Raw genomic sequence first — 24,238 nt, 5'->3', positions numbered from 1 at the left:
CTAGGAGAGCAGAGGCACCCACCTTCATCATCTCATGTTCTGGAGAACCCTCCTTCATCATACTGTACACTGAAGACCCCCACCTTCACCACCCCGGATGGCAGAGCCCCCTATCTCCTGGGCAGCAGAGACCCCCACATCACAGCAGAGATACCCCACCGTCACCAGCCCGTACTACAGACACCCCTTCCTTTATCTCCTCATGCAGTGGAGACCCCCATGTTCATTATCCCAGACAGCAGAGACCCCTACCCTCATTACCCAGACATCTACATAGCCCCACCTATTCACACGCAGAAGACCCCCCTCCACTTCCATCCCCCCTACACTACCTTGTCGAGATTGCTGTGGGTTTAGGTCTTCAAAAGAGGAGAGCAGTTGTTGTTGTAAATTCTAAAGGCACATCAGTCTCAAAAGACAAAGAGTCCAAAGTGTTAAAGTGAGTGCTAAAAACTTTCTGGTATAGAGTGCTGAATAGAAGCAGCTCCCTGATAAAAAGTCCTGGGCAGAGGCAGGAGCAGCAGCCCTCTGGCACAGAGCCCCGAGTAGAGGTAGAAGCTGCGGCCTAGTACAGAGTCTCAAGATGCAGATGCTCCCTGGTCTTTTCTTATTTTGTTCTTCTCTTCTTATTCTTCTTTTATTTGGTGGTAGTGATGATGATGATGAAGAGAGAGCAAGAGAGCTCTCACTCCAATAGACGGATTTTTATTTACAAATTGCCCAGTGAGCTAAAAACACAAACCTGAAGCATTTCTTCTAAACCTATTAGAATTCTAGTATTAGAATACAAAAGTTTATGCATAACTTGTACATATAACCTATCTTTTCTATCTGAAGAAAGTAAGCAATATTTTTACTCTATTATGTCTAGAACTGTGATTTTGAGCTCTCACTGAAGCTTGTTTTAGAAGCTTGTTTTTACACTAGATTCTAAGGCACTTAAAACATTCTTACTTAAACTTACTTACTTACTTACTTAAAACTTGAGCTTACACCTCTATTTCTGTATGAGTAGCTTAATATACTTTAATTTATCTAAAGGTTTTAATTTGATTTCTGCATTCTGTTTTACACACTCCAGCACCCCCTTCCAACCCCCTGGCAGATGCACCCCACAGACTCCATGCCATGCATGGGGGTTGCAGTGTTCATTGCTGGGACCCCCTCCTTGCTTCTGTCCTGTAGGAGGCTGGGATCTGTGGTACCACCAGCAAGACACAGGCTCCCACCCCCCTCTAGCACCACTCGCAGCCCGAGACAACACAGGAGTCCTGCTCTATCCCATTCTCCATTACTGGGTGCAGGAAGATGACCCAAGCAAGGCTTTATGGCCATCCCATCTGGGTCACCAAAATGTCCTGAAATGGGTTTCTTCCCCTGGTGTGAAAGAGGCCAATCCCATCCAGAGCTGAAGGATTTGATTTATTTTCGGTTCTGTGTCAGGGGTCAATCCCCAACGCATTGCAAACCCCAATGAGCAAACTGGTCATTATTTCTACACTTTAGCAAACAAGTATTAAACATTCATGGTCTGCAAGTTACACAGTTCCTCATTAATTAGAATTAATTAGTATTTTCTATTGGTTAAATGATTCTCTCGCTTCTCATACTAATCAGGCTGCATGCTCAGTTTTCTCCTTTTGGGTCAGTGGGTTTCTTGTCTCGGTGGCCGTGAACTTGCCTTGCTGCAATTACCTACTTTGCCCTTTGGGCTGATGGCTGGCCTTGTTTGTTCCTCTCTGTCTTGTGGTTGTGTGGCCAAGTGTCCCTGGTCTGTGTGTTCAGTGTTCCATGGGCTCTGGTCCCCACTGATGTATTGGCTCAAGTTTCTTCCCTATCCAGGTGCTGAGGCTTATCAAGCTGCAATTACTGACACGTAATTACACAGAATTTCTCTTTTTGGAAGATGAACGTCAAGGTGAGCAGCACCCACTGCAACAGAGTGCAACTGAAACTGCTGAAGTGTTCTGAAGACAACGGAAACTGTCACGCACGAACTGACAACGGTGGAACCTCTGCAAAGCAGCACGTTGGAAACTGCTCACTCCATCTGCTGTTATCCCACGGAGACAAAGCCGGAGGGAGCAACAGGAACCTCAGCATGAGGCTGGTCTCGGGGTTGGGCAGAGCCCTGCGGGCCCGGAGGGGCCAACGCAAGAACGGGGCTCAGCAGCCTGGGGCCAAGCGCCAGCCACAGGGTCGGAGCAAGGCCCAGGAGTTCGCTTGCAGCCTCGGCGGCCTCACCCTGGGCCTGACTCTGGCCAGCATTTATGGGGCTCTGGTGCTGCTGGTGCAGGGCCACAATGTATGGTACTGCCTGAGCATTACCGTCCTCCTGGGCGTGGGGCTGGGCCTGGGCATGGCCTTCTCCATGAAGACACGGATGATTGTGCTCCTGGCACTGCCACACTTCTTCACCAGTGAGCAGCCGCGGGTCCTGCAATGGGAGCTGGGGGTGCCAGGGGGTTGCCGGCTCCTGGCTGAGCCCCAGGACTGCCCTGTCTTCACAGAGGAGGGGAAGATGGTGATCATGATGCTGGCGCTGTGCCTGACCGTGCAAGGCCCTGGCACCAATCTCCTGCACAACGTCTCCCAGCTCGCCAAGGCACTGTCATGTGGGGCTGAACTGGCCCAAAACCAGACGGCCGAGCGGCTGCAACGCGCCAAGGAGCCACTGCTGAGTGAGCAGGGGGCTGGGGGAAGGTGGAGGGACTGGAGGGGCCCTTCCTGGGGGAGCCACAGGCAGCCTCAGGCTACCTTCACTCTTTGGAGTATGCTCAGGTGCCCCCTCTCTCTGCAGACATGCAGAAGAAAATCAAGGAGATTGGCCAGAATGCCAAGGTGGTGGGCGACCGGGTCCGTAAGTTCATCCGCTCCATCATAGACTCCACCAGACATGTTGGTGAGCGGCATCCCCAGGAGTTGTCCCCACCTCCAGCATCCCCCACCTTCCTTTCAGCCCATCCCTGTCTCCAATGCCCACTCCCTCCCCACAGCCCGGGCCCTTCGCAATGTTTGGCTGTGGCTGGCAAAGGCTGGTAACGTCTGTAACCGTGAGCTGGGGTCACCCAAGAGTAGTTGCTTTCGTTACATGGACAACGCCAAGGACAGATGTGAGCGTGCCCTCCCCCTCTTCTTCCACATCTGCTATATTGTCCACAGCTTCAAGACCCTCTGCTACATGATCAATGCTTGTAAGTCCCTGTCCCTCTGCCACGGGGGGCTAATGGGGTGATGGGGCAGATCTGTCCCCATCATGGGGGCCCAGCCCTAGCAGAGATCCCCCTCTCTGCAGTTGCTGTCATGTTCTGCACCATCCCTCAGTACATCCAGACCTTCATCCAGATCAATGTTGCAGCCCGTGAGTATCCCAGTGCCATGGGTGGGTTGGGGGTCCTTCTCTGCGCCCCTCTTCTGGTTCTTGCCGCAATGCACAGCATCTCTTGTCACCTCTGCAGCCCTCACGGATCATCTGAACCGTGTCCGTGCTGAGTTTGAGTTCAACATCTCAGTCGTGCACCACTTCAGCATCAACCTCAATGCCAGCAAGAGCCTGGGGGAGGTATCTGCTGACATGATGGAGGCTGTGCAGCAGCACATGGAGCCCTACCACCGTGCCCTGGAGTTCTTCTCCTACATCTCTGTCCTGGCCATCCTCTACTTGTGGTACCAGTGAGTAGTGCTCTCGTGATTCATGGGGATGGGGACCTGGTGTGCAGGTGCTCAGCCTTCCCCACTGTGCCCCCAGGGCGATTCGGTACCGGCGCCGCTACCTGCGGGACAGCACCTTTGACAACGTTTACATCACACGGAGCTTCGTGGAGCTGGACCTGCGGTGTGCAGAGCTGGGCAAACCCACTGTGCTGCCACTGTCGGCACTGGAGAGGGGCCGCTACATCCCCCCCGGTCAGCCCCATCCCCGAGGATATCCCCCAGCCCAAACCTGAGTCCCCTGACACAGCCTCATGGAGCTCTCCTGGCCATCCAGGTGCGCTGTGGCTGTCAAAGAGGGAGCGACGCCAGTACGGGCTGCAGCTGTTTGGGTTCCTGCGCCATGTGCTGCTGGGGTTCAGCATCATGCTGGCTGACTACAGCATCTTCTGGCTACTTGACCTGTTCCGGCACCAGCTGAGCGCAGAGATAATCGCCAGGGGTGAGCAGCACCCTTGGGTGCTCTTCTGGCTGGGGGTCAGGGCTGTGTGATGGCCCCAGGTCTGAGCGGCTCACCCACAGTGCCATCGACAATGACCATCACTGTCAACGGAACGGGTTACACCAGTGAGATCTTCCAGGATCTGGTCTCTGCCTTCAATGCGCTGCAGGAGGGCAAGGTCTCGGTGCTGTCCCAGGTCTGCCTCATCGAGCCCATGGAGCCCAACCACAGCACCTACATCACCATAGGTATGCAGACCAGGGGTGCTGCATCCTCAACGACCCAGGTGGGTGGGGGGGTGTAGGGGGGTGCCCCCCCTACATAACTCATTTTTTTCCTACCAGGAATCCTGTATGGTATCTGGCTCTTCGTTTGTATCTTTGGTTCCTACATGGCACGCTTGCGCCGGGCAGTGTGTGCTGCCTACTTTCCATCCCGTGAGAAGGTGAGAAACCCCCTGTGTGTGTGTGTGTGTGTGTGTGTGTGTGTGTGTGTGCGTGTCCCTCTACATTCCCTCAGCCACCAGCTGCCCTCACCCCAACTCCATGCCAGGAGCGCCTGACCTTCCTCCACAACATCATCCGGGCACGGCGGGAATGGCTGGTATTTGCCCTGCGCCAAGTTGGCACACAGCGCTTGGCAGATACTGGGAAAAGCAGGCTCTTCCTTATCCTCATCTCCAGGTAAGCTCTTCCAGAGGATGGAAAAGGGCAGAATCATCCCTGGGGGTCTGTGGTGAGGATCTCTGGGAAGGCATTGCCCCATGGATCATTTGCTCTGTGCTTGCAGGTTTCCTCGCCTTGTCCGCCTTGCTCGCTGCTTGGGTATCCAGCGCAGACACTGCCTGATCTGTGGGATGGCAGAGCAGCCGGGTTTCAGTGCCTGCATCACACCTGGCTGCAAAGGCAGGAGCTCCCACAGCTTGGGGACCCCCTCCCCAGAAAATTCCACATCCTCCCTGACAGCCCCATTTTCTGCAGGGCTGTATTGCAGTGAGTGCTACAGAACCCTGAACAGCACCTGCTCTGTCTGCATGGCCCCCCTGAGCTACCCGGCCTCTGGGGATGAGGAGATGTGAGCAGAGGGGTGCTGGGAGCCAACCCGAGCCTGGGCGGTCTGCAGCAGGTGTGGGGGGCTGCAGTTCACCCCTGCCCTCTCTGCCCCTGCAGGGACTCCAGTGACGAGGAGACACCGGAGCTGTGGCTGGGTGCTGTGCGGGCGCTGCGGGGCCAGGAGCGAGGGCGGCAGCTGCTGCAGCGCATCAAGGACATGATAAAGGGCCAGAGACTCCCTTTCAGAGTGGCCACCCGTCTGCAAGACCAGCTGGAGGAGGAGAGTGAGGGGTTGCTCTCCAGGTGAGGGCTGGTGGTGGGGATGGCAATGTCCTCCTTCCCTTCCAGCACTGGGGGTGCTGGTCCCCAACACTCGTCTCCCCACTGCCAGACATAACTTTGACTACAAAGAGCAATCTGAGAGAAGGGACAGAGAGCTGCAGGAGGTGGTTGTCTTGCAGACACCCAGACATGTTCCCTCTTCATTGGAGCATGCCACAGGCATCAGTTCTGGGCCAGAATCCCACCGTCCTCAGAAACCCCCCAACACAAGTGAGCTCCGCTCCCACTCCTCTCCCAGCCAGGGCTGCCCGTGGGCAGCGGGAGTGGGCAGGGCTGACACCTCCCTCCCCAACCAGCCCTGAAGCGAGTGGTCGCCTCGGTGCTGCCTCGCCTGTGTAGCCAGTTCCTCTGGAGCCGGCCGGACGAGTATCGCTGCAGGAAGATCTTCCTGGGCGCTGGCTTTGGGATGTTCCTTGGCCTCGGTGAGTGTGTCCTGGTGCTGGGCACAGCATCAGGCTGGTGGCAGTGGAAGCTCAGGACACATTGTTGGGTTTTCCAGGGCTCTGCCACCTCCTCATCATGCCTCTGGACATGTCAGAGACACAGAGGGTGAAGCTTACCTGGGGGCTGACAGGTGAGGATGGGCCAGGGACGGGACTGAGGTGATGGGGACCATCAGGAGCCCCAGGGGTTTGGTTTTCTGTGGGACCATGGGGTCAGCTCTCTGCTCTGCACAGGGGTGACTGCCTTGGGCTGGGCCACATCCCCCCACTTCCGCTGTGCCAACCTGATCATGGTCCCCAAGTTCCTGGGAAAGGAGGGTCGGCTCTACGTTGTCTCCTTTGTCTTCGCTGCCATCTACAACGGTAGGGTCCCCCCATATCTAAGTGTCCCCCAGTGGGTTCATGGAAACTGGCAGGCTCTGAGCCATCCCTGCTGTCACCAGGGCCTGGGGCCAACCTCTGGTACAACCTGATGGAGACAAAGCACTCGATGGATTGTGTGGTGGAGCTACAGGTCAACCACACAAGACAACTCTGGCAGGCATCTACAGCCCCCCTGCGCCAAGTCATGGATGAGCTGGTGGTGAGGAGGAGTTTGGGGCTGGGGGGTGGGTGCTGGGGGGCTGGAGGAGCAGGACCAAGCCTCTGCCTGTGTCTGTGTACCCTGGCAGAAGAGTGCAGAGAAGCTCAACATGGAGATGCAGAACGTCTCACGTGCCTTTGTGGAGCTGAATGAGCAGGTGGCCAGCCAGGAGGGCTACGACCTGCGGCAACACCCAGACACAGCCAGCCAGACAGCCCCCAGCACCCAGGAGCTCTATGAGACAAAGACCAAACTTCGTTGTGAAAGTGAGTGTGGCAGACAGGGACTGGCAGCACATGGGGAGGGTGCTGCCCCAGCCCCAGTGCTGTCTCCAGAGGGTTGGGGGCTTGACCAGTGGGGCTGGGGCTGCACAGGCAACTGAGGAGTCCTGTCCCCCAGCTGTGATTGAGCAGGGCCTGCAGCGCTGTACAAGCCATTTCCAGAGCATGTACGAGAAATGCATGAAAAAAGTGACCGTGCCCCTCATCAGCCACCTCATCTGCCTGCCCATGCAGTTTGGGTTCCTCTGCCATTCGGTGAAATGTAGGTGACCTTGACTCTGTGCTCCCTTGGAGGGGCAGATCCAGTTCTGCTCCTGCAGCCCCTGGCACAGCAGCCACAGCTGCCCATGTCCCTGTTCCATTTCTGCAGTCATGAGGCACTGGTGTGAGAAGAAGATCCCTGTGGATAGGAACTTTGGGCACATGTATGACCGGGTGAATGGCTCTGTCAACAGCCTCAGCCAGGAATTCAGTGCCAGCATTGCCTACCAGGTGAGTGCCTGGGCACCTGTGGGTGCCTGTCCCCTGTGCCCATGGCCAGAGTGGGGGTCAGGTCCTGCCCTGCCCCATGGTCCCTCTGCCATAGGAGGAGCACCATGAGATGCTGGTGGGCACTGAGATAGCACAGCAGCTGCAGGAGGAGGTGACCTCGCAGCTGCAGAAGGAAGTCGCCCGCCTGGGCCTGGCTGTCTCGTTCTTCCGCCTGCTGCTGTCCTTCACTTTCCTCTTCGTCTTCTTCTCGTGAGCCTTGGGATGGTCAGGGGGTGGGGGTGTCACCTCTCTGCCAGCTGCAGGGCACAGAGGGGTGGGGGCTTTCTTTGGCAGCAGGTCTAAGGGGGGACATGAAGACAAGGGAGGCTGCATCCAGTGCCTTCTTCACCCCAGACTTATTCTCCCTCACCAGGGCTTTCTACTACACTTATCAATACTGTCACAACATCGGCTTTGACAACTGCTACATCACCACCTATTTCTGCCAAATCGATGCCCGGCGTAGAGAGCAGGTTGGGCAGGGGGAAAGGGGTACAGGGCAGCCCTGTCACTCCTGGTGGGGTGTCCCAGAGTCTGCACTGAGACACCCCCTGCCTCTCACCCAGAACAAGCGGACGCTCCTGCCCCTGCTCCGGGAGGAGACCTCGTCTTTCATCTTCCCATGCAACCCGGCTGTGCAGCGGCCTGAGCTACAGCACATGGTGAGGGGCTGGGGGTAATCAGGGGGGTCAGAGCTGGGGACAGCAGGCTGTGACAGCTCCCCTGCTTCCTGCAGGTGCTGGAGCTGCTCAGGTGCATGCCACTCCTGCTCTGCCTCTTCTTTGTCATTGGCCTGGACCACTTCATCTTCAGCATTCTCAGCATCATCCAGCATCATTCCTTCACTGAGTATTCCTACCAAAGTGAGCTCATGGCCCTGGAGGGGCCCCATGGTCCTGCCACACCCCTCAGCAATGCAGGGACCCCCTCAGCCCTCCCACCCCCTCCTCAGCCTCCCTTTCTCCTATCCCACAGCCAGCCACCACTTGTCTGTGAACGTGATGGGTACATCCCTGATGGCGGAGCTGCTGCGGTCCACCATCGGAGCCCTCAACACCTCCTTCGACACCGAAGTGGAGACCTCGAACCTCGGTAAGCCCCTGCCAGGGACAGGAAACCCCCAGCCCCACACCTGGCCAGGGTCTGCTGCAGGGGGTTCACACCAGTGCTATGTCCCCAGCCTGCCTGCCACAGCCCACCGGGATGACGAGGCAGCAGTACCTGAACACCTGCCTGCCCTTGGGCACGCTGGCCCTGCTCTGCTTGGCCCAGGTCTACCCATTCCGCCTGCGCCGCGCCATTGCCTCCTTCTACTTCCCCAAGGTGAGCGATCCAAGGGCTGGGCACACCCTAGGGCTGGGTTCTGGGGTCGGTTTTGAACCCCCCTGACAGTCTTTGCTGGCACAGAGGGAGAAGACTCGAGTGCTGTTCCTGTACAACAAATTGCTGCGGCAGCGGAAGAATTTCTTGTACCTGCAGCGTGGGCGTGTAGCCCGGCAAGCGCGGCAGCCACCCGGGCTGGTGAGTGGGGACAGGGACACAGGGTGCTGGGTGGGGTTGCCACTGTCTCTTGACCCTGCAGCCGTTCTGGCCACAGGGGACATTGCTGCTGCAGTGGTGTCGCCAGCGTTGGCCCTGCCTGTGCCGCTGCTTGCGCCGGAGATGCACCTTGTGTGGAAAACCCGAGACTCCCTGGCATCAGCCCTGCCCCAATCCTGACTGTGTTGCCTTATACTGCGAGTGGTGCTGGAAGGAGATGGGGAGCATCTGCCTCGCCTGCAGCCCCGCAGACCCTGACCTCGTCCAGGACAGCAGCGAGGACGAGGAGGAGCAAGGATATGCAGGCTGAAGGTATTTGGTAATTAATAAATGTTTCAACCCCTCATCGGGGGCGTATCTACCAGGGGGATGCTGAAGGTGGAGGTCTCCACAGCACTGGAGGATGGAGATAAGAGCTTGAGATGGGGAGGATGGGGGTCCTGCCCCCAGCAGCACCACTGATGTCTCTGTCATGCAGCACTTGCTGCTCCTAGCACAGGTGGAGCTGCCCCACCCTACCTGGCACTTCCTTCCCAGGGCTGGGGACATGACAGAAATAGAGGTGGGGGCGTTGAGGGGCTGTGGGGACAGGGACAGGTTTGAGTGCACTGTGGGGATGGAGATGGGGGCATCACGTGCCTGGAAACAGGGACATCAGGGGGTGGATGGCACCACAGGGATGGACAGGCATGTGAAGGGGCTGGAGATGGTGGCACCAAGGGAGAAGGGGACAATGAGGGGCTGGGGGAATGGCCGGGGTACAGCTGGAAGCAGCATTGGGCTGGGGCATTCCAAGGTCAGGACCACCATAGGCTGTGGGCTCAGGGTGCCAGGACCGTGGTGCCTCAAGGACCAGGTGGTTTTTTTTGGCAGCCCCTCCCCATGCAGCATCTCCCAGCTTCTGTTGTATGGCTGGGACTCCGGCCATGTCCTGGTGTCTGCTACCATGTACTCACTGCTGCCTCTTTGTCACTGGAGTCCCTGCAGGAATGGGGCAGAGCAGGGGTGAGCTCCTGGAACCTCTCTGATCACATCTCATTTTTGGTGTCCCAGTAGCTCGGGGAACCCATGCAGATATCTGGGGCAGGGCTGTGTCGAAGGTGGGTGAGGGAACCTGTGGGCACAGAGTGATCACAGAATCCCAGAGTTGCTCTGGTTGGAAGGGCCCACACTGGGTCAGCTGGTCCCAGCTCCCTGCTTAAAAAGGCTCATCCGAGGGCACAGGGTACAGGATTGAGTCCATACAATTCTGGAATATCTCCAGTGAAGGATATTCTCTGGACAATCTGTTCCAGTGCTCGGTCACTGCTGAGGGATGAAATTCTTCCTCCTGTTCAGTTGGAACTCCCTGAGCATCAGTTTTCATCCTATTGCTTGGCATCCCTTGCACTGACCTCTCCAGTTAGCTGGGAATGAGTCTGGGGGCATTTTGGGGGTCTTTGATGGTTTATAACACCTTCTAAGACATGACTTACAGGTGAATGTCCTGATACCTCCTGGGGGCAGCAGGGGCCATGGAATTTTACCCCTGAGCCATTTGTTTAAGGGAGAACAGTGCCACTATAAAAAAAATACATTTAAGCCACTTCTCAGGATCTACTTCTCATGGCTCTCTCATGTGGCTCAAAAACAACCTGTAGCTAAACAAAGGTTGTTTTGTGCTGGTCATGCCCCAGTGTTGGGTGGGCACCCCTTCTGCCTCAGGACATGTTCTTATGCATATCAGAGTTTTCCCCACCACACATCCAAAAACGCCCCTCCTCCCTCTTTGGCTGGAGGATGCACACTGGGCCTCAGCAAAGCAGCTGCTGCTTTTGGAAGGGCCCCTTTTGAGTCAATAAGCTTTAACCTTCCAGTCTCTCACACCTGGCCCCCGCCCTGCTCCTGGGTACAGGGATGGGCACTCACAGGGTACCCAGGCACATACCCGGTAGAGGACGCTGCTGCTGAATTCCTGTCTGGGGCTGTGTATGGAGCTGTTCACCCGGAGCTGTAGTCCCCTGGAGTCTTCCCCCTGCACCAGCCGTTGGGATGGAATGGGGATGGTGGCATCACTGTGCCCCCTGAGGGAGCACAGGGTCAGGGGATGGGTGCCGCACATCACCCCTGACCACTTAGCAGAGGAACCTGAACTGCATGGGCAGGCAGATGAGGTGGCTGGTGAGGGGCATGGGCATGGACACTTTTTTCATGCAGGTGTCACATACAGGTGCTGGAATTGGTCTCTGCAGTGATGCAGGCCCCTCTCATTTATAGCTGGGGGGCAGGAGCCCTGAGCTGCCCATGCAGCCCCCAGACCCTGACTGGGGTGTCCTGTGGGGCTGGCACTTGCCTTAGGGCAGCCCCTTCCCGTGGCTGGCAGCTGCCTGCCCCAAGTGCTGCCAGTCCCTGCCCTCCCCACTCCCCCCCGCCAGGGGAAAAGGGAGGAGGTTGTTTTGAATCTCTGTTGCAGTAATGAGAGGGATAATGAGAGGGATAATAATGATTATCCAGAGGTCTTTGCAAATAGAACAGTAGTAATTGGCAACAACTGAACTGACTTGTATTTGGCACTGGGTGAAACTTGCAAACAATAATATTAAAGCAATGTGCATTTAGTCTCAGAGAAGGAAGAAGGGGGGAAAAAAGAAGGAAATGAGAGGGGAGGGAAAGGAAAGGAAAGGAAAGGAAAGGAAAGGAAAGGAAAGGAAAGGAAAGGAAAGGAAAGGAAAGGAAAGGAAAGGAAAGGAAAGGAAAGGAAAGGAAAGGAAAGGAAAGGAAAGGAAAGGAAAGGAAAGGAAAGGAAAGGAAAGGAAAGGAAAGGAAAGGAAAGGGGAAAGGGAAAGGAGAATGGAAAGGAAAAGGGAAAGGAAAGGGGAAAGGGAAAGGAAAAGGAAAATGGAAAGGAAAAGGGAAAGGAAAAGGGAAAGGAAAAGGGAAAGGAAAAGGGAAAGGAAGCTCTGCCCATCTGTGGATCCAGTGGTGTGTTCACTCCGTCCTGGCTCTGCTCCGGTGCTGGGATTATCCTTTTCCCCCGAACTGAGTCTTGTAAGGCCCCTTAGCTGTAGCCAGCAGATCTGAGATTTCACCACCACACCCATAAACTCTCCCTTTCCCTTGGTCAGAGATACAGACCCGGCCTCAGCGAAGCCCCTCCTGCCTTTCTCAGCTGCCCAATGTTTGAGGCACTCACATTTAATCTTTCAGTCTCCCACTGTTGTCTCCAGACAGGTTGTCCAGCCCTGCTTTCTGCACAGAGCAGTAAATAAATCAAATACCTCACCCTGTATGTGGATTGGCCCCTCAAACACTGGGTGAAAGAACCTGTTCTGGGACAACACCACCCCCCCGTGGCTCTGAGCCGGTTAAATCTCCTTCCCGGGAATTCTTCCAGGATGATGATTGCCACGTAGTGAACAGAAGCAAGAGATGTGATAGAAGAGAGCAAATTAGGAATTCTACAGTGAACAATGGCAACACAAATCCTTAGGAATATAAATCCCACTGACAGCATCACTCCTATTTGCATCAGCCATTTCCTCACCCTGTGAAGCCCCAGAGGTTACAACAGCAAGACACCCCATGGTTCAGGACTCCATCCACCAAACCAGTCCATCGGTTGCATTACCAGAACAATCCCAATGTTTGCTCTGCACTTTTGTTCACCTTGGCTCCTTCTGTGGAAGTAGCAGTGTTGTGGATGCATCATTCCCTGCTGGTGAAGATTAATATACCACATATCCCTTGTTCCTTTAATCACAACATGCCTAATGCTGATGCATTCTGCAATGTCATCTTCACAGCCTGCTGAACCACAGGTTTAATTCTCCAAGAGCACATCTTGTCCTGTTACTCAGAGCATGTACTTGCCAAGTTAAATTTCCCAGAGCCCATTTGAGCCTCATTATTACACTTCTGGGATAGAAACCTGCTTCAAGCCCAAGGGCTAAAGTAATTCCAAAGGTAGAATCACAGAATCATGGAATGGTTTGGGTTGGAAGGGACCTTAACTCATCTCATTCCACCCCCCACCGTGGGACCCCTTCCACTATCCCAAGCTACTCCAAGCCCCAGTGTCCAACCTGACCTTGGACACTTCAGGGATCCAGGGGCAGCCATAGCTTTTCTGGGAACCCTGTGCCAGAACTTCACCACCCTCACAGGGAAGAATTTCTAACCTAACCCTGCTCTCTCTCAGTCTGAAGCCATTCCTCCTTGTCCTGCCACTCCAGTTCCCAATGAACCCTGGTGGAGCCTGTTGGGTTTGATGTGGGACAATGCAGATCTCTGCTCCCACTGCTGGTCCATGGTGGGCCCAGCTGGGCTCTGCAGGGGCCCGTTCTCCTTCCCAGGGTGTGACACAAGCTTTTCTGTGCTTTCTGGGACCCCTGCTCCCTCTGAAGGTGAGCGGGGGCTCTGCAGAACTTTCCATGGCATCGCACAGTGGGATCTGATGGAGTTTCCACAGAACAGTGTGGACCCTGCTCCCTCCCACAAGTGCAATGGGTTCTGCTGGGCTTTGCCCATGTCCACACAAGCCTCTGCTCTATTCTGAGTCAGCTGCAGATCTCCTCACACTCTGCCCGGCCCACAGGAGGACCTGCTCCCCCCAAAAGGCTCAATTGGCTCCATCAGCCTTTGGCAGATCTCTGGGGGCTCTGCTCCCTCCCATGTCTCTGCCAGCCTTTCTGCAGGCCAGATAACCCCTTCTTCCTCCTGGGGCACTTTAGGGTTTCTCTGTTCCCTTGGTTTCATGCAGGCCCACAGGTGACCCCACTCCCACTCCTGGCACACTGTGGGTTCCATCAGCCTTTCCCTGCATGTGCTCTGTTCCCTGCCATGCTGCACAATGAGCACAGCCAGACTTTGAGTAGGACTCAAAAGCTTTTGGGTTCCCACCTCACACACACCCTGGAGAGAGCAGTGACCCCACAGTGCCCCTGGGATCCCACCAGTCTCCTCCTTCCTCCCACCATGGTGCCAGTGCCCTATGGTTCCCTGGCACAGATACTCAGTGGACACTCAACATCCACACTCCACACCAAACACCCTTTATTCACCACCTGTGGGCCCCTGCTCAGGGACAGCAACAGTCCCAGGGTACTCCAGTCCCCACAGGGATCCTCTGTCCCCTCGTGGCTGGTCCCTGGTCCGCAGGGTCCCTCAGCGGTCCTTCCTGCGCAGCGGTGGGGATGGTGGGTAGTGGCGGGCAGGTGGCACGTCATAGTGACTGGGGATGTGGCTGTTCTTGGGGGAGTCGTAGTGGATGGGGGGCTCTCTGTTGGGGGGGCCTTCAGGTCCTTCAGGACAACTCTCTGCAGGGACAAGAGAAAGCTGCAAGGGAACACGTTCCCCCAGGGTCATGAAGCCCCCATCACCAGTATCCCCCTGTCACACCAGGGTCATGTCCCCGCCAAGGCTGTGCAGCCCCTGTCACCGAGGCTGTTTCCTCCCCGAGGCCATGCACTCCCCATCACTGGGTTGTGTCCCCACTGCCCAGGGCCATCAGGCCCAGGGGATCCCCAGCTGTACCCTCTTGTGGTGGCTCCTCAAGGAGCCCGATCTCAGCGTAAGACATCTCCCGCTGGACAGGGGATTTCATCTCCATGTAGCTGCCCTCATGGGCCTTGGTGATGGCAGGGGGCAGCTCCTTGATGGTGGCGTAGGGGTTCTCGCTGGCCAGTGAGCTGGTGCTGGTCCCCAGCCCCTCCCAGGGGTGCTCTGGGGGAGAAGCAGTTGGGGATCCCCCCATGGCAGGGAGCACAGGGCAGAAGAGCAGCTGTGTCCAGCTGTGTCTCAGGGAAGTCCCAGCCCCATCCCTTTCCTATCCCATTCCTGTCCCTTCCACCTCCCCACTCTAATCCAATCCTGTTCCAACCCACCCCCAAACTATCCCTGCCTCTTCCCCATGCCAGCCTCGTCTCTTCCCCATCCCGTCCCGTCCCAATCCCATCCCATCCCATCCCATCCCATCCCATCCCATCCCATCCCATCCCATCCCATCCCATCCCATCCCATCCCATCCCAATCCCTTCCCCATCCTATGCCTGTCTCTTCCCTTATCTCTCCATCCCACTCCTACCTTTGCTTTCACACTTCCTCAGGCCATGACTGTAGGTGTAGCTCCGGTCCATCTGCCTGCCTGTTAAGAGAGCAGATTTGGGGTCCCCTCTGCTTCATCTTTCCCCCCAGCATGAAAATTATCCACCCATCCCATCCCATCCCAGCCCCTTCCCAAAGGATCCTGAGCAGAGAAGTGACTCAGGTGCCCACCCTGCTCTGGCCAAGATCCACACCAGAGCTGCCCTCCCCCTCCTCCTTACCCCTGGGGCCCAGAGCTGATGCCCCAAGGTGTTTCCAGTCAGGAGGCAGTGTGGCATTGCCTTCAGGGCTGTAGGGTCTCTCCATGCTAGGGAAGAGCTGGGTGCCAGGCACCTGGAGCCCAGAAAAGGGATGGGTTGGCCTCAAAGGTCGTGGCAGTGGTGCTGTGCTGCCCCATGCAGCACTGTGCTGTCCTGTGCCACACCCTGCCATACCTTAAGGGAGCTGGCTCTGTCCTGGGGGCCGGGGGCTGGCAGCGGGCACTGGGACAGTGTGTGGTAGCTGGGGTTGGAGTAGTAGTGCGCATGGTGGCTTGGAGGTACATCTGGAGGGACAGGAGTCAGCCTGGTGCAAGAGGGCCACCAGGGCTGGGGCCACATCTCTACCACGCTGGGCTGACCTGGCACCATGTAGTCAGAGGTGTCTGTCTGTCCTGCTCTGTAGGCCACGGCCAGGTGCTGCCGCTCCTTCCCCTTCTGCCAGTGATGGTAGCACAGGGCTGTAACCACCACAGCCACCAGCAATACCATCAGGGCCACCAGGCTCAGCACCATGCCCAGGGGGCTGTAGGCTGCAGGGGAGGCTGGCTCGATGGTGTAGGGCAGGTCAGGATTCCCTATAGGGTGGGGAGGAGTGTCAGTCCTTAGGGTGGGGGAGGGAACCCAAGGAGCCCCCGCTCTGCCCCCACTCACCAGCCTCACAGTGAGGCCCGGTCATGCCTGGGGCACAGGGACATGTCCCATTGATGGGGTCACAGGTGGCGTTGTGGGGACAGTGGCAGAGCTGCTCACACTGGAGCCCAAAGGTCCCGGGGGCGCAGGCTGGGGACACAGTGGTACCATTTAGCTCCATACTGGCTCCATTCAGCCACAAGGACCATGGAGGTCCACAGGGACCTCAATGGCTCTGTACTGCCCAGGCCAGAACTGCATAGGAGTCACCCAAGTGGCCACGGGCAGTTCTCTCTCTTGTTCACTCTCATCTGAATCAACGGCTTGCTCCCCACTCCCCTGTGCCCCCTACTCACGCTGGGAGCAGCGGGGGCCACGCCAGCCTGAGGTGCAGAGGCAGGAGCCATTGGTGGGGTGGCAGGAGGAGCCATTGGTGCAGGAGCAGCTCAGGGAGCAGCGTTTGCCATAGCGGCCGGCGGGACAGGCTGAGGTTACAGGAACATGCCCGGCCTCAGCTCAGGGCTTAAGGATCAGGCTGGGAGCAACCTAGAGTTTTGTGGGGATGTTCACTCACGGCGCTGGCACGTGGGGCCACGGTACCCCGGGGTGCAGGTGCAGGATCCGTCCTGGGGGGAGCAGGAGGCTCCATTGCGGCAGGAGCAGGACATGAGGCAGCCCCGGCCCCAGGAGCCGTGGGGACAGCCCTGCTTGCACTGCGGCCCTGCAGAGATGGTGAGGGATGAAGGCCACGGCTGAGGGCACAGTGGGGTCCCCCCAGCGCCTTGTGTCCCCTTTACCTGTCCAGCCGGGCAGGCAGCGGCACTCTCCTGTCACTGGGTCACAGCCATCAGCATGGGCGCAGACACAGCGCTCCCCACAGCCTGCCCCAAATGTCCCGTTCTGGAGCATGGGGACAGGCTGGGCGGTCAGCGCAGGGTGGTGGCACCAAAGCCCAGTGCCAGCAGCATCAGCACAGCCAGAAGGACTCACCGGGCAGGGCTGCAGGCAGCGAGGGCCCTGCCAGCCTGGAAGGCAGTGGCAAGTCCCGCTCTGGGGGTCACAGGATGCCCCATGGGCACAGTCACAGCTCCGGTTGCAGCTGGGACCCCAAGTACCAGCAGGACACAGCATTGAGCAGTCAGGTCCGTGCCAGCCTGTGGGATAAGGGGACAGTGGGGTGGGTGCAGGGGTGTGGGGACAGGGACGACCCCCCCCCCGACCCCGGCATGCACCCACCTTCCTTGCAGAAGCAGGAGCCATCGAGTGGGGAGCAGGCGAGGGCATGCTGGCAGGAGCAGTGCCCTGAGCAGTTCATCCCAAAGGTGTTGGAGGGACACAGGGAGGAGCAGTGCTCATCCTGGGTGCAGGGACCAAGAATTCAGGACAGACCCGTGCACAGGGCCAGGGAATGGACCCACATGTCTGGGGACCACCCACCTTCTCTTGGTAACCTGTCACTGTAGGGAAAGTGGACAACCCCAAAACTTCCATTCTCCCACAGGAACCCCAAGCTATCCCCAGGGTTGCCCAGATCCCCAAGTTGACTCCTAAGGATGCCCACACACTCTGTTCCCCCAAAAGGATGCCCAGACCCTGAAACCGCCCTCAGAGATAACCAGACCTCCAACCCATCCCTGAGGATGCCCAGACTCCCATGTTTCCCCCAGGGATGTCCAGACCCCATGTCTGCCGAGCCTCCAAACCATCCAGACATCCCCATTTCCCCCAGAACCATCCAGAGCTCCCATGATCCCTCCAGCACCACCCAGACCTCCACTCTTCCCCCCATGCCCCTCACCGTGTAGCCAGGGGGGCAGTGGCAGTGGCCAGTGGTCCCATCACAGACCCCCCCATGGAGGCAGAGGCAGCTCTGCAGGCACCCGGGCCCAAAGTAGCCAGGGGAGCAGCTCTCATTGCAGTAGAGCCCGGCCCAGCCAGGGAGGCAAACACACTCCCCAAGCATCGGGTGACAGCTGGGGGTGCATGCTCAGAACCCCAGTGCTCTCACTGCGGGGCACTGGCTGTGCTGGGAAGGGGCTTTGCAAACAAGGGAGCACAAAGCACCTGCCCCAGGTGGGGATTAAAGTGTTCCTCACCATGCAGCCAATACCTGGCTGGCTGTGTGAGGGTGCAGGGGTGAATCGTGGTGGGGAAGGAAGTAGGGGAGGATGAGATTGGTGCAGAGGGAGATGAGGATGGTGGGGGAGGTGAGGATGATGGGAGAAGATAAATATGGTGGAAGAGGCAAGGATGGTGGGAGGAGCTGGGTGGGATGGGGGAACTGGGGTGAAATGGGGGAACTGGGGTGGAATGTGGATGCCAGGATGGGATGGGGGTGTTGGGGAGGAATGGGGATGCTGGGGTGGGATGGGGTTCATACCTCTGGCTGTGCTGGGGGTGGCAGAGGCAGCGGCTCTCGCAGTGGATGCCGTAGAGGCCAGGCAGGCAGCGCCGCTCCTCGCAGCGGCTGCCCTGGAAGCCGGCCTCGCACAGACAGCCCCCATCCACGTGGAAGCACTGGCCCCCATTGGCACAGTCACAGCTCTCCTGGCAGTTCTGCCCATACCGCCCCACTGGGCACCTCTCCTGGCACCTGCATGGGGGGCAGAGGTGGTGACACAGCCCCACCAAGAGCTGAGGTGGCTCCTGGGACCACCCCTAGCCCTGAGCTGAGGCCATCCAGCTCGTTGCATGCCGGACTGGGGAAGCTGAGGGTACCTGGTCTGCATGGAGACCTGGTCCCAGCAGCAGTGGGTTGTGGTGGCCTCATCCCCATGTGCCACATCCCCTATCATCTGTGGTACCCCTGCACCCTGTCCCTGGATTCCCCCTCTCTGTCCACCTCCATCTCCACCTGCTACCAGACAATGGAACCCCACTCCAAAGTGCCCTGCCCCAAGTGTCCCCTTCCCCTGTCCCTATCCCCTTGGCCTTCCAACCCCCTGTACCCCCATTCCCCCGTGCCCTCAATCCTCCAGCCGCTCATTCACATCCCCTCCATCCCTTTGTATCTCTAGTCCCCAGCCCCTCCCAGCCCCCAGTGCCCCCACAATCCAGGTTCTACTCAGACCCCATCCCCATATTCCTTTCCCCCCCCCCCATTCCCAGTTCCCCCCTCACTGCTCTCCAGTGAAGCCAGGAGCACACTGGCACTGTCCCCCGTGGGGGTCACAGTGGCCCCCATTGTGGCAGAGACACTCGCCCTGGCAGCCAGGGCCAAAGCGCCCAGGGGGGCACGGCATGGAGCAGATCTCCCCCTGCAAAGGAACACCAGGGTCAGCAGGGGAAACTGAGGCAGAGACCACGTTTGGAGGAGGGCACAGTCCACATACCATCCATCCATGAGGGCAGACGCAGGTGCTGCTGCTGGAGGGGTGGCAGATTCCCCCATTCTGGCAGGCACAGGGGGTGGTACAGGACATCCCCTCAGGGCAGGGCACCTCACAGCTGTGGGGAGTGAGGGGTGAACAGGACCCTGACTGGGGCTGGCAGAGGAGGGGAGAGCACAGAGTGAGGGGTCCCTACTCACAGGGGGCCGCTCAGCCCTGGTGGGCAGAGGCAGGCGCCAGTGGAGGCGTTGCAGGGGGCCTGGTGGTGGCAGGGGCAGGACAGGTGACAGCCCTGCCCGTAGGTGCCAGGTGGGCATGGCTGGCTGCACAGGGGGTCAGTGAAGCCAGGGGGACAGGAGCAGACCCCAGTCAGGGGGTCACAAGGGGCCCCATGGTGGCAGTGGCAGCGGTGTCCACAGTCTGGCCCCCACGACTGCTCATCACACTCTGCATGGGGGAGACCAGCAGTACTTCCCATCTCATCCTGTCCCATCCAATCCTGTCTCGTCCCATCTCATGCCACTGGCAACTCTCCATCTATCCCTATTCAGTCTCTGTCTTGCCCCCATCCCATCCCCTCCCATCCCCTCCCATCCCATCCCATCCCATCCCATCCCATCCCATCCCATCCCATCCCATCCCATCCCATCCCATCCCATCCCATCCCATCCCATCCCATCCCATCCCATCCCATCCCATCCCATCCCATCCCATCCCCATCCCATCCCCATCCCATCCCCATCCTATCCCCATCCCATGTTCATTTCCATCATGTCCCCTTCTTATAACCCACATTCCAATACCAACTCTATCCCCACCCCATTCACATCCATCCATCCATCCCCATCCTATTCCTGCTCCCATCCCCTCTTCGTCCCCATCTTACATCTGCCCACATCTCCATCCCCATTCTGACCCATCCCATTCCATGCATATCCCATTCTCTCCCCATCCAACACTATTCCCAGCTCACCCCCATCTTCATCCCATCTCCATTCCCATTCCAGGCATGACAATGGAGATCCCAACCCCATCTCCATCCCCAGAGTCTCCATCTCCAAATCCCATTAACCTCTTGGGTGTCCCAAGCTCTCCAGGAGAACCCACTGTCCCATCTGTCACCCCTGGCTGGGGGTGCCCAGCCCCAGCTCTCCCCATCCCCCCCATCCCTCACCGCTGGAGCAGCTGGGGCCGCGCCAGCCTGGCTCGCACTGGCACAGCTCGGGAGCGACGCAGCGGCCATGGACACACTCCTGGCTGCAGTGAGCTGGGGGGACATGGCCAAGCAGAGAGTGTCCTCAGGGAGCTCAGGGGACACCTGTGGTGGGACACAGCCCCCCAACCCCTGGCCCCACTCACGGACACAGGAGTCCCTGCTCTCGTAGTAGCCCTGGCAGCACTGGTAGCGCCGCCGGTAGTCGGTGCGGACGGCCTGGCGGTACTCGGTGCGGTACACAACCCTGTGCCGTCAAGGGAGACAGTGACCGTCCTGTTCCCCTCGGCCTTGGGGACACCCTGCGCCGGGACAGCTCTCACAGCCCCCCTGGCCTTGGTCACAGCCCCACTCCAGTCTTCCCAGGGTCTTCGGGACACCCTGTGCTGGGATAATCCCCCTTCAGCTGCCCATGGTCCCTTGGCACAGCCCTGCTCCAGCCACCCTGGCCTTGGGGAAACCCCCCTCCAGCCCCTCCCCCATCCCTGGGCACAGCCCCCCTCCAGCCTCCTCACTGTCCTTGCCACACCCTGGGGTGGGACATTCTCCCTGCAGCCCCGCATAGCCTTGGGGACACCCTGGGGTGGGACTGCCCCTCCATGAGCTTGGGGACATGCTGCAGTGGGACAGTCCCCCTTCAGCCCCCCAGGGCCTTGAGGACAGCCTCCATCCATCCCCCAATATCCTTGGGAGCACCCTGCAGTGGGACATGCCCCTTCAGCCCCCCAAGGCCCTGGGGACACCCTGCGGTCCCCAAGGGGCTCTGGGGAGCTGGGGGTGCTCCCACCTCTGCTGCGGGCAGGGCAGGGAGAGGCCCAGCCCCTTAGGACAGGGCTCGCTGGAGGACACGACGTGGGGTTTGGTGTACGACTCCTTCACTGGTGCCGTGAAGCTGCGGGTGGGGGAAATGTGCGGTGGCTGCAGGTCCTGGGAGACCCCACCGTTGTCACTGTCCCCCTCCCCCTGTCTCCCCAGTCCTACCTCTCCCAGTAGCTGCAGACATTGGGGTCTCCGGGGCGGAGGGCAGCCAGGAGCCCGACGTGCACCACCAGCACCGCGGCCCGCAGCAGCATCCTGCACGGAGAGACCACAGCTTCACCCTGTGCCTCCACACATTCCCGCTCCCCACCCACCGCCCCCGGCCCCAGCTCCACATCCGACCTCCCAGCAGGGCTGGCTTTGCATTCCTCCATCCAGCGAAACAGCCCCGGCCCCGGCCCCACTGCTCCCCAAGCGCGGGCCTGTGCCAAGGGGAAACTGAGGCACAGCCGCTCAGCAGCCTGGGTGGCCCGACACAGCCTCATCCCAGCACCCTGAGACACCCTGGGGCACATCCAGGGCATCACCCCGACCTGTCCTGCCAGACCCCATCCTAAGAGGGGAAGCTGCCAGAGGTGGGAAGCTGGGGTGCCAGGGTGCCGGGGTGGGGCTCGGCACGGCGCCTCCAGCCCCTGGCACGGCGCCGCGTGGCCCCACTTCAACCCGCTCTGTGTTTATTCCCAGTTGTGTTTCCTGGATCCATCAGCTTCTTGCTCAACCCAGAGAGGGTCCGGCTCTGCCGTGGCGGCTCTAGGAGTGTTGCCAGCCGGAGGCCAGGGTGGGAGGGCTGGCGACCCCCGAGCCCCTCGTGCCGGGTGTGCTGTTTACCAGGAGGAGTGATTCAGGGCAGGACTGCCATGTGCCAAGGAGGAAACAGAGGTTTCCTGGTCAGCACAGCTGGATTTACTGGGGCTTCCTTGCTGCTGCAGCCATAGGACACTCCGAAGGTGGTGCCCCGGCAGCTCCCTGGGTTCATCCTCCCCCTCACCAGAGCCCGCGCTGCGTTTCGGGGCCAGAGCATCCGGTTTTGGGTGGAAAAACTCTTAGTGGGAAAGTTTCCCCCCATTTCCCTTCAACTCCCGGCAGTGAGGAATTAATTGCTCATCCGCTGCCAAAATTCCCTCCCGTGGACCCTGCTGAGGGGGAAGAGCCAGGGGAAGCCCAAGCTCTTCCCTATGCCCCACTCATCCACAACCTTATCCCATGTTCCAGCAATGTGGGGGGACAAGGGGGGATCCCAGCATTGCCGGGAAAAACAGGAACCACGGGGAGATGCTGGAAGGAAAAGCAAGGAGTCATCAAAACCTGCTGGCATGTCCCATCTGCTCCTCACCCTGGGGCTCAGCCATGGGAAAGAGCCCCCCCAGGGTTGTCATAATGACAAGAGAAACCCCAAGACCCAGAGCTCCTCTCCCCACTGGTGTCCCTAAGAGCCTCCCGGGTGGGATGAGAAGTATCCCACTGGTGATGGGGCTGAAAGGAGTTTGTGGGGTGAGTGTAGGGCATCAGGGCACAGCCCTGCCCTGTCCCTGCAGGGGACACGGTGCTGGGGCCGCTCCACAGCCGCTATCTCTGCCCCGGTGCTTCCTCTGCTACAGCCCGGGGTCTGACGCGTTTCCTCTGCGGACCCACAGGGATGGGGCTGGGTGAGGGCGAAGGGGGCACGGGTGCAAGTCATGGGCAGGGAAAGGGAAGAGTCAGGATCAGTACTGGGGTCACCGCGGGGTGTCGCAGCAGCGTCCCACGCCCCATGCGCTGTCCCCTCACCAGCGTTCATCCCCTCACCTTGGAACCTGCCCCATCCCCTGCCCCCATGGCGCTGGGGACCATTCCCTCCGACAGCACCCAGCAGGAGATGGAACACGTCCGACCCAGCCCTGGCCCCAGGGTGCCCCGGGCAGGGGACAGTGGCACTCACCTGGCCGGGGGCCGCGGTGGCGGGCAGGGTCAGGGCGCAGCGGCCCCTACACGGGGCTGGCCGGGCTGGCCTGGCCGGCCGGGATGGCGCAGCACGGCCGTCGGAAGCGGAGGGAGGGCTCGAGCTGCTCTCAGGAAGTTTGGATGTGGAGTCAACTACGGAAAAGGGAAAAAAAAAAAAAACCTTAATTATTTTTTCTTTTTTTTATTTTTTTTTCCTCTTCTGTCCAGAAACCAGCAGCTTTTGGTACAGGAGCACTGCCGGGGCTGCTCACACAGAGCACTGCACAGGGAGGGGTCTGTGGGGACATCATGGTGCAGCCCCTCAGGGGGGTCCTGGTGCTGGAGGGTGTTCCCTTCCCGAGAGCTCTGTGGCACCCGTGGGTGCAGAGCCTGACCCGGGCTGTCCTTCAGGGCTGGAGCAAGCGAAGGGACCCCTGACCAAGGGGCAGCTGCTCTGTGGTGAGGGGATGTGGGGACCAGGGAAATGGTCCTTTGGCTTCAGGGCAGCAGCTGCTGGCAGCAGAGCAGAGCCCAGGGCTGGTGTCCAACTTCCCGGGCACAGCATTGTTCCTTCATCCCAGCATCCTGAGCACACGTCATCCCTACATCCCAACATTCCAGGCACATCATCCCTGCATCCCAGGGACGCATGGTCTGTGCATCCCAGCATCTGGGGCACACATCATTCCTGCATCCCAACATTCCAGGCACAGTATCCCTACATCCTGGGATTCCAGAAAGATTCCATCCTCCCTGCATCCCAGGGACTCATCATTCCTGCATCCCCAAATCTCAGGTACCCATCACACCCCCCCCCCCCCACATTCTGGGCACACAGTGTCCCTGCATCCTGGGCACACAGGATCCCAACATCACAGGATCTTGGGCATATCCTAGGACCACAGGAATGAAGTCACCTCTGCATCCCAGACACCCCAGCCCTACACTGCAGGATCCCTGGCCATGCAGTCCCCTGCATCCCAGGATCCCTGGGCATACATCACCCCCATATCCTGGGATCCCTGGCCTTGCATCACCCCAATATCCCCGGATTCTTATCTG

General features: G+C 58.8%; 2 protein-coding genes across 3 annotated transcripts; one reads left to right on the top strand and one right to left on the bottom strand.

Annotated features, from left to right (window-relative positions):
* Positions 1-1,906: 1,906 nt before the first annotated feature.
* On the top strand, positions 1,907-9,234 carry LOC134055077 (uncharacterized). Its single transcript, XM_062511210.1, is given in 30 exon segments — positions 1,907-2,420; positions 2,511-2,681; positions 2,801-2,902; positions 2,997-3,194; positions 3,278-3,361; positions 3,459-3,672; positions 3,749-3,906; positions 3,989-4,153; positions 4,234-4,401; positions 4,498-4,598; positions 4,706-4,836; positions 4,943-5,058; positions 5,134-5,227; positions 5,323-5,508; positions 5,597-5,757; positions 5,844-5,969; positions 6,047-6,121; positions 6,225-6,353; positions 6,434-6,573; positions 6,662-6,839; positions 6,973-7,116; positions 7,225-7,346; positions 7,441-7,595; positions 7,759-7,858; positions 7,952-8,047; positions 8,122-8,248; positions 8,361-8,477; positions 8,566-8,708; positions 8,793-8,906; positions 8,968-9,234. Coding segments are annotated over 30 exon segments (4,596 nt in total).
* Positions 9,235-13,933: 4,699 nt separating this feature from the next.
* On the bottom strand, positions 13,934-23,398 carry PEAR1 (platelet endothelial aggregation receptor 1). Of its 2 annotated transcripts, XM_062511409.1 has the most exons (22): positions 23,175-23,398; positions 21,419-21,511; positions 21,225-21,329; positions 20,584-20,684; positions 20,399-20,491; positions 19,425-19,671; positions 19,228-19,342; positions 19,016-19,152; positions 18,276-18,488; positions 17,694-17,868; positions 17,132-17,252; positions 16,886-17,049; positions 16,693-16,795; positions 16,470-16,616; positions 16,252-16,380; positions 15,917-16,045; positions 15,625-15,840; positions 15,440-15,549; positions 15,227-15,338; positions 14,986-15,045; positions 14,436-14,624; positions 13,934-14,218 (listed from the first exon to the last, which is right to left on the bottom strand). In XM_062511409.1, the coding sequence occupies exons 2-22, from the start codon at positions 21,508-21,510 to the stop codon at positions 14,067-14,069; spliced, it is 2,910 nt and encodes a 969-aa protein (XP_062367393.1). In that variant the 5' UTR covers position 21,511; positions 23,175-23,398; the 3' UTR covers positions 13,934-14,066. The 2 variants fall into 2 exon arrangements, with proteins under 2 accessions (XP_062367393.1, XP_062367394.1); XM_062511410.1 differs by lacking the exons at positions 15,917-16,045; positions 16,252-16,380.
* Positions 23,399-24,238: the final 840 nt, after the last annotated feature.

This window comes from Cinclus cinclus, chromosome 31 (genome assembly GCF_963662255.1).
Source record: "Cinclus cinclus chromosome 31, bCinCin1.1, whole genome shotgun sequence".
Taxonomy (NCBI): Eukaryota; Metazoa; Chordata; class Aves; order Passeriformes; family Cinclidae; genus Cinclus; species Cinclus cinclus.
Note: the sequence above shows the minus strand (reverse complement) of the source record. Positions and strands in the feature narration are given on the sequence as shown.

Excerpts from the sequence above, each read along its gene's own strand:
- PEAR1 (XM_062511409.1), bottom strand. The coding sequence starts at position 21,510 with ATGCTGCTGCGGGCCGCGGTGCTGGTGGTGCACGTCGGGCTCCTGGCT. Across the intron at positions 21,330-21,418 it reads GTCTGCAGCTACTGGGAGAG|CTTCACGGCACCAGTGAAGG; the intron begins GTAGGACTGGGG and ends CCCCACCCGCAG. Across the intron at positions 19,672-20,398 it reads CGGCCCCAGCTGCTCCAGCG|AGTGTGATGAGCAGTCGTGG; the intron begins GTGAGGGATGGG and ends TCCCCCATGCAG.